The sequence below is a fragment of the Eulemur rufifrons genome, chromosome 5 (genome assembly GCF_041146395.1).
Source record: "Eulemur rufifrons isolate Redbay chromosome 5, OSU_ERuf_1, whole genome shotgun sequence".
In the NCBI taxonomy this organism is placed as follows: domain Eukaryota; kingdom Metazoa; phylum Chordata; class Mammalia; order Primates; family Lemuridae; genus Eulemur; species Eulemur rufifrons.
This window is the reverse complement of record NC_090987.1, coordinates 50,293,351-50,302,337: the sequence shown is the minus strand read 5'-3', so window position 1 is coordinate 50,302,337 and position 8,987 is coordinate 50,293,351. Positions and strand designations below refer to the sequence as shown.

At 42.5% G+C, this 8,987-nt stretch overlaps 1 protein-coding gene across 2 annotated transcripts in view; it reads left to right on the top strand.

The window, feature by feature from the left end:
• The first annotated feature begins 344 nt into the window (after window positions 1–344).
• PPP4R1 (protein phosphatase 4 regulatory subunit 1) overlaps window positions 345–8,987 on the top strand; it is a 65,010-nt gene continuing 56,367 nt past the window's right edge. For both annotated transcript variants that reach the window (XM_069468270.1, XM_069468269.1), the window contains exons 1-2: window positions 345–408; window positions 613–657. In XM_069468270.1, coding sequence (XP_069324371.1) covers window positions 402–408; window positions 613–657 — 52 coding nt within the window. In that variant the 5' untranslated portion in view covers window positions 345–401. The remainder of the gene's footprint in view (window positions 409–612; window positions 658–8,987) is intronic.

Sequence of the window (8,987 nt, the reverse complement as noted above, 5' to 3'; positions counted from 1 at the left end):
TTCCGGCACACGCCGCGGGGTCCCGGCCGGCGGCAGCTTGCGCGCCCCCGCCCGCAGCGGTCGGCGTGAGGGCGCCTCCGGCCGAGGGTGTGAGCGTACGCCGCCGGGCCGGGCCGGGCCGGGCCGCGAGCAGGGGAGGCGGGAGGCGGGAGCGCCGGCCGCCCCGGAGCCGCGCGGAGAGGCAAGCGGGGCGGGGCGGGGCGCGGCCGGGGGCCCCGGCGTCCGGGAGCCGCGCCGCCCGCGGCAGGCCCGGGCCCTCGGCCCGCCCCGCGCGCGCGCCCCCGCCGGCCCGGCCCTCCTCGTCGCCGCCCCTCCCGCGCGCGTCCACCGGCTCCCCGGCTCGCGCCGCTCCATGTAGCCCCGGATCCCCGGGAGGCCGCGGAGGAGGGGGCGACCACAAGATGGCGGGTATGTGGCCCCCTGTTCTGCGGGCGGCGACGGCGGCTCCCCGCGCCCACCCGCCCTCTGCCGCCACCCCGAGGGGCGGCCTGGCTGAGGCCGGTGCGGGATCCCGACGCGGGGAGGCGCCGCCGGGCCGAGAGGGCGGGCGGCGGGGGCGTCGCGCCGGGCCCCGGGGCACTGACCGGGCCTTTTTCTCTCCCCTCGGCACAGACCTGTCGCTGCTCCAGGAGGACCTGCAGGAGGACGCGGACGGATGTGAGTGGCCCGGCCTCGCCGTGGCCAGGTGGCCCGGGGGGAGCGGCCGGGAAGGGTGGGGAGCGGGCGGCGGCCTGGGCCCAGCCGGCGGAGGGGACGGGTGGGTGAGGGCGGCCCGTGGGCCTGGGTGGTGATTTTGGGGGGAATCGCGCTTCCGTGAGAAAACGGCGTGCCGGGTACCCGGTTCGGCGCGGGGAGAGAGACGCCCCGCGTAACGCCCAAGTTCGGGTTCTGCACCACGCTTTCCCCTCCCAGCGCCCCCAAATCGCCTGCGGGCTCGGGAGTTTCTGGGACGTCTGTTCTGGAAGGAGAAACCGGTGGGGCAGACATTTGAAATGTGAATTTAGAGTGTGTTTTTTCCCTTTGAGCGTCTTCCGCAGTCCCCCCGCCCCCCATCACTCCTGAGGAAGGAAGAGGCTCTAAGGAAGGGAGGTGTGTTTCCTCAGAGTTGCTCTCAAGTGCTGCTGCGGCCGCCGGTGGGGAGTCGTCCCTGGCCAGCCGCCTTGCTTCGCTGACCCCGGTTTTGATTGTATGGAGATTACATACCTGTAATTTTACTTTGCTTCTTAGCAGTTTAGATTGCCCCGATGTGATTCGTGGATTACGGGAAGGTTAGAAGGTGTGGCCTTGGCAGGAATTACTAGGTTTAGAGAACATATTTCTTTAATGCAAATATTCAAAAAACACCCAGCCTTCCTTAATTATTAAAATATTGAAGTTTTTTTTAAAGAGTTGATTTCTTTTATTTTAAAAAGACAAACTTTTTGACGTTGTTTCCAGATGGTGACGGGAAGGAATTGATATTTAGAAAGGAATTTTTCATTTTACATATGCTTTTCTAAGTATCAGAAAATAATTTGGGTCGATGACAGGAAAGACAAAGAGTTAAGCAAATTTGTATTGAAAGAAGTCCCAAATTGCAGTTAACTTGAAATAATTTCTGTTCCTGCTAATGTTCCAAAATAGTAACCAATCAAAAAATTCCCAGGTTTTGAAATGCATTTTAGGAATGAAGAGTGTGCAAAATGTATTAAGTGTGGATCACGGGATACACAAGAGGACCAAGGAATTGTGAGTTGGGAGGATAAACGTGGTACAATTGCGGTCTGTGCGGGGGAGTGCCTGCCAGAAGCCGAGATTGACTGTGTCTAATACCTGTGTAAGTCATTCAGAGATGACTGCAGTTGGAAGTTGCTCTTTTGAATACTGTGTAGTTAATCCTTAGCATTGTCTAATGTGGTTCCCGTATCCAAATTAAACTTAATTTTTAGATGCCTGGTGGTTTTGAGTAAAGTATGAGGGATTTACTATTTAGAAGGATTCTCTAAAAAGTAATTATTTTTAAAGCAAATGAATCATATACAAACTTATTGCTAAGTGTTTTTTGGGGGAAGGGTTGTAAGCATCTCTTTTAAAGGGAAAGGGAGCAGTACTAATACAGGGAAGGACAGCTTTTATGGTTCATGCAATGCCTTTATCATAGGCCACTTATTTGCCTAACAGTAAGTTTAAAATATCACTTAAGTCAACTACTGACTTGAGATCAGTTGGAGAGGTAGCCCTGTTTATGTTATCTCGAGACAGAGGCTTCTTATTCTTACATTTCTGTTCAAGACATTGTGAATAGAATATTTATTCAGCAAATATTTATGACTGTCCAGAGCAAGAACTGAGTATTCATCTGTTTTCAGTTAGGTGTCACGAACTCCTGAAGAATGAGATGCAGTGTCAGTTTCTCCCCTGACCCTCAGGAAGTGCAGTCTGGAGGGGGAGGCACACCAGTGAAAATTCAACAATGAGCTTTAAGACTCTGCTCAGTACTGGGATGTAGCTGTGGAAAAGATGGTCACAATCCATGCCCTCTGGTGGTTTACAAGGCATTTTAATATAAATGTTATTTAGTATAAGAGGCAGTGTAGTACCACAGTTAACAACACAGACTATTAAGAATGATAGAGGAGTTTAAAAAAAAAGCAGACTAGAGCCTGACCTCTGTGTTCCAGTCTTGTAGTGTCACTTTAGGCAGACTTGGGCAACTCACTTAACTTCTCTATGCCTCAGTTTTGCCACTTGTATTAATAAATAGGCATAGTAAGTATTACGTACTTTGTAGAGTTGTTGAGGGCTGTAGATGAATCAATGCACGCAAAGCACTTAGAGCATTTAGAACAATGCCTGGTAAATAGCGATTATTATGTTTGCTGTTATGAGTAGAGCGCAAGGGAAGCTTAAAAGAGCAGAGAGAGAAATACTGATGTTGAACAGTATAGAATTGATATGCTTAGTTTACAATTACCTTTTTAAAGGTTCTGTTCCCTGTGCATTTTAATTTAAGATGAAATGTTAGACATTTGAAGGCACAAATAGTTTATTTGCATATTTATAATCTGGTTGAAGACTTTGTTAGAGTAATTCCTTATTTTTTTCAGTTGCTACAGTTGTTATAGATAATAACATACCCATGATATTCAGGAACCCGGGTTCGTTGAACATATGGCCAGTTGAAGGACCACTTGCCATCTTTTGTGAAGGGAGAAAGAATGAGGAGGAAATCTGGCCATGGTGCCCACGTAGAGAGCAAGATGGTTGGTAAGAGAATGAAAAAGCTTGTCAAATCCTGGAGAGGAGGGAGAAGGTAGAGGACCAGAATTTATAGAGATAGTGGAGGTTGGGCTGCCTTCACTGGCTCTTACCTTATGAGCGTGAGTTTCTCTGTCTCTAGCAGCACTCATATGGAGGCCAACCTCCAGAGTAGTTGTAAATGAGTCTTGTCACTTTAGCCAAACTAGATCTAAGTTGGCCCTTGGGATGGGAAGAAATTATTTTCAGGTCAAGCTCTGGAATCTTGATTACCTTTCCTAAATGCAGAACCTGGAGTATGACAGGGGAAGGTACGCTCTGTTGTATGGGTGATCTGCAGCTGTGGAGACGAGGACAGGACCTGCGTAGGGTCTGGATCTTGAAAGGGGGGCATTGCCAGACCTTCATAAGAGTCTCAGTTCTTTTGATTTGATTTGTTTTAAGCCCCAGGGTCTCCATATAGAGGCCTTAGAGTGGTGGAAAGGATTGTTCAGAAACCAACTTGGCTGATAACTTTGGAGAAAAAAAATTCTAACAGGGGAAAATGGGTGTATTGTATGTATATAGCAAAAGGTCATAAAGGTAAGTAAATAAAATCCTTATTAGGTACTATTAAAATTAAGTTTAGCAGAATAATGCAATAAGAACTATAATTTTTTTAAAGTTTAAAAGTGATACTTTCACTACTGTATCATGACATATACTTTGAATTTCAAAGTGAAAGCAAACCAGTGACTCCATTTGAATATAGGTTGTCTCAGAAGATTTCAGAGTTAGGTAAATCCTTTTAATTTTTATAACTAATTCTGTTCCTTGAATAATGGAAGGCAGTGCAAAATTGTGGACTTTAGAGAAAGTTACTTCAAATTTCTATTGTTAGTTTTCCAAACATGCGATTTTGATTTACATTTGTTGTAGATTTCTAAAACAGGTGAGATAGAACTTAAGATACAGTAAGATTTGATGACCTAATGTTTGCAAAAATAATTTCATTGATGGAGTTTGATTAAAATTTAAACTTTTAACAAAGTAATATGTTGAAGAATGTTATTTTAAAAGAATGGTTACATAACACTTAATAGTTTATGGTAGTTTTCATACACAGATTATTCGTCACAGCAGTCCTGGGATATGTAGGCTGTGGCATTCTAATATTAATAAATAAGTCAACTGGTACCCAAAAGGGCTAAATTAGTTTCTCAAGGAACAAAACTCCTAAGTTCAGACAGGAATTTAAACCAGGTCCTCTGATTCTAAATACTGTGTTTTAAACATTGTCTTTTCTTAAATTGTCTGATTTAAAACATTGATCAGCCCAAACTTTTATAGACATTTTGTTCGAACTCATAGTTAAAATGCCTTTGAAAATTAATCTAGGATGTGTGTGGTTTAATTTAACCTGGAGAGAGAGAGAGGGTGAAGCTTGGGTAAAATACAGCTTATTTAGTCTTTGTTAGTTTTTATTTCAGCTGTAATTAAGCATGATGTTGAAGAGCTTTTGAAAAGCTATAGTATGGAATATGCTATACCACAGATTTTTTCATATTTTTTGAAATTCTAGAATCCTTTTACATTACACCGTTTTTTTGGGTTTGAGGGCATTGTTGAAGTAGAGTGAAGAAGTGATGCATCCAGGCCGGGCGCGGTGGCTCACGCCTGTAATCCTAGCTCTCTGGGAGGCCGAGGTGGGCGGATCGTTTGAGCTCAGGAGTTCAAGACCAGCCTGAGCAAGAGCGAGACCCCATCTCTACTAAAAATAGAAAGAATTATATGGACAGCTAAAAATATATATATAGAAAAAATTAGCCGCGCATGGTGGTGCATGCCTGTAGTCCCAGCTACTCGGGAGGCTGAGACAGGAGGATCGCTTGAGCCCAGGAGTTTGAGGTTGCTGTGAGCTAGGCTGACGCCACGGCACTCACTCTAGCCCGGGCAACAGAGTGAGACTCTATCTCAAAAAAAAAAAAAAAAAAAAGAAGTGATGCATCCAGAGTCCTTAGGCCCTCCAACTGCTCCTGAAAACCAGTTCTAATAGAATCCTTGCCACTGGGGGAGGTGAGAAGTAGAAAATTCCGGCTGTGTCCAGTAGCAGCCAAGGAATCATTCAAAAACCTTAGGAAGGTGCCTTGAACATGATGATATTTAGGACTGTTGTTAATTAGGGATTTGGGAGAGTGAATCATGAGACTTGGTACCCTGCTTTGATTGTTGCCAACAAGACTGGACAAGAGAAATGTTCATATAGAGATAATATAATTGATAGCCTCAAAAAGAGTGCTCTAAAAATGGTTTTCGTGGTACCCACATGGTGTAGAATCAGGTAATGATACCTTGGCTAACAATTCTCTATGTAGAAATAAAAAAAGAAAGGAAAAGAGGAAAAACCCTTTGTAACTATGCACAGACTTGTAACTACATGACAAAGAAAAAAAAACCCAAAACATTTAAATGCATAGTTTTTGTTTGTTCTTGGCTGTAAAAGGTAGGTAAAGTTCAGAAGTCTGCCACATTTGTTTGACCCCTGGTTTATTATTTCTCGTCATTTTGCCTTAGTCCCTCCTCTCATCAAAACAAAGAATTTGGCTGTGTGTGGTGGCTCATACCTGTAATCCCAACACTTTGAGAGGCTGAGGTGGGAGGATCACTTGAGCTCAGGAGTTTAAGGTTGTAGTGAGCTATGATGATGCCACTGCACTCTAGCCCAGGCAACAGTGAGATGCTATCTCAAAAAAAAAAAAAAAAGGAATTTATATTTGTTTATTAAACTATTGTTACCTTGCTCCTGCCTTTGCATTATATCTCTTATATTTTGGAGTAAAGGATTTTTCTCTCTTGATGGCAAAGAATTACCTGATAGTATGAGATGTCTCTATACTTGAATTAGGGTTTTGTTTTGCTTTTAACTTGGATCTGAGAGTAAACCTAATTTATTGTTTTGGGCAGAAGGCTGGGTGGCACACCTATGGGATTTTAGCTGAGGAAGTTAAAAGGCCTGTATTCCCTATAACTTCTGTAAGAGGGTCTGAAACCCGCCCTGCTTTTAGCACAGATCTTTGAACTGGTGGATCACCTAAGGTTCCATCCATTCCCTATCTCTCCTAACTTTTAAGTCAAGTCTTCTTAGCTCCTTATCTCCCTAGGCTTAGGAGCAAATTTGTTTTCTGGCCTAACTGATAATAATTTGGTTGGTATTTGAGCTTTTATTGTGCAGTAATTCTGGAAGATAGCCCAGTATAGTTTTGTGTAGGGGAAAGAGCACTGAGCTTTCTTTTTCTTTGTAAACCTTTAGACCTGGGTTCATATTCTGGCCCTGCCATTTTATTCTCTTTATGATCTTGAGCAAGCTACTTTTTTCTCCCCTGTTTTCTATCTTTAAAAATGTTGATGGATTTTTGGATTGTCTCCAGTTTTTGGCTATTACAGATAAAGCAGCTATGAACATTCATGTACAAATCTTTGTCTGGATATATACGTTCTTTCTCTTGGGTATTTACCTTGGAGTGGAATGGCTATTTAAGAAATTGCCAAACTGTTTTCCAAAGTGGCTATGCCATTTTACCTTCCTACCAAAAGTATATGAGAATTCCAGGTCCTCCACATCCTTGCCAATATGGGCAGTCTTAATTTTAGCCATTCTATTAAGTGTGTAGTGGTATTTCTTTGTGATCTGAATTTACATTTCATTAATGACTAATAATGTTCATCTTTTCATGTGCTCAGTTACCATCTATATGTCTTCTTTGGTGAAGTGTCTATTCACATCTTTTGCCCAATTTTTTATTGGATTATTTTCCTATTAACTTATGTGAATATATGCTTTTTAAAGAGACGAAGTCTCACTGTGTTGCCCAGGCTAGAATGCAATGACTGTTCACAGGCACAACCATAGGGCACTGTGGCCTCGAACTCCTGGGCTCTTTCTGTATTCCAGACACAAGACCTTTCTCAGATGTGTGATTTGCAAGGATTATTTTCCAGTCTGTGTCTTGTGTTTTCATTGTCTTAACAGTGTATTTAGAAGAGAAGTTTTGAATTTTGATGTTTAATTTATCATTTTTTCACAAGTGCTCTTTAGCAGGCTAAGTTCCCTAAGTTTGCTGAAAGCTTTTCCGAAACTAGGAATGGGTGTTAGATTTTGTCAGATGCTTTTTTTTGCATCTACTGAGAGGATTACATGTTTTTTTCCTTTAGTTTTTCAATATGATGAATTACATTTTTTTTAGTACGTACCATTAATTTTTTATGGGAAACCTCAGACATACACAAAAGCAGATGAACCATGATGTGCTCACCACTCAGCTTCAACTTTCATTTTTCCCTTTCTAACATGTGAACTTTTGTGGGGAGGGAGGAGGCAGCCAAAGTATTTACCTGAAGTGGTTCTTGAATTTATATTCAAACCCAGATTTGATATTAGAACATTTTTATATTTAAATCTGTCACATTTGTTTTTGGTAGAAATAACACATTCATTCAAGATTTCATTTATTGGAGATCGGTGGCAATTTGGGCCTGAGTTAGTTCAGATTTTATGTTTGGACTACCTGTGGAAAAAAAGGATTACAAACCAAAGTAATTTGGGTTAAACAGACTGTAAAGAAAGTGTTTACTCATTGAAGGGAACAAACAACACATCTATAATGTTTGGGAGATCCACACCCTACAAGTGTGTTAATACGCTACGAAGTTCTCTAGCTATCAAATACTGTTTAGAAAGCATGATGTTGGTAACTAATATGAAAGTAGATAAACATACCACTACCCTCTCCATTTACATGAAACTTTAGCAAATTATTCTTGCTGAAATTCAGTTGTAAGATTGAACATGCTAAAGGACAATTTTGCACTTAATAAAGATGTCTAAGTATTTAGTAAACCTAGTATTTATATTAATATTTGAGGGAAGGAGTTCTGATAAACATTATACTGTTGAAAAGTATAAATCGAAGCTTGACATACCTGTTGCTTGGGGCTATATTTATAAGGACTAAGTTGTGTGGTCCTTCAATTTTATTATTTTATCTATTTCCATTAATTTTCTTCCTCCAAGTAATGACTTTTATTGGGTTTCTGTTCCATCACTATACCAGAGATTGTAAAGTTTCTGTAAAGGGCCAGACATTAATTACTTTAGCTTTTATGTACCACATGATCTCTGTTGTAGCTACTGAGATCTTCCATTGTAAGGGGAAAGGAGCTATAGACAGTACATAAATGAATGAACATAGTTGTCTTTCAATAAAACTTTATTTACAAAAACAGAAAGTGGGATAGTTTGGCCTGCTTGCCATAGTTGGCTGACCCCTCTGTATACTGTAAAATTCAAGGTCTGTAACATTTTTATTCTTTACCCCTAGCAGAGTGCCCAGCACCCACCCACCCCAGCGAGACTGCAGAAGCTCCCTCCCTGGTGAAGGGTTCCATGATCATGTGTCAGGAGTGGGGAAGAGCCAAGAAACACCCTGTCTCCTGGGCCAGGGCAGGGCCAGCACTGGGTGGGAGGGCACAGCACATGATTCTGACTGATGCTAGGAGAAGCTGGTAACGCCAGGTCTGTCCACTAGTCTGGGCAGGAACTGGGCTGACGTGCATGGAGCTGGGTCTTTGGTACATATTCACTGAGATGAATCTTGATGTTTCTGGCCAAGCTAAATAAGGCCATAACCTAATTTGGAGTCAAATAATGAAATTATTTTTTAATTAAACTTATTATTTTGAAAACTTTCAGACCTACACAAAAGTTGTCACAG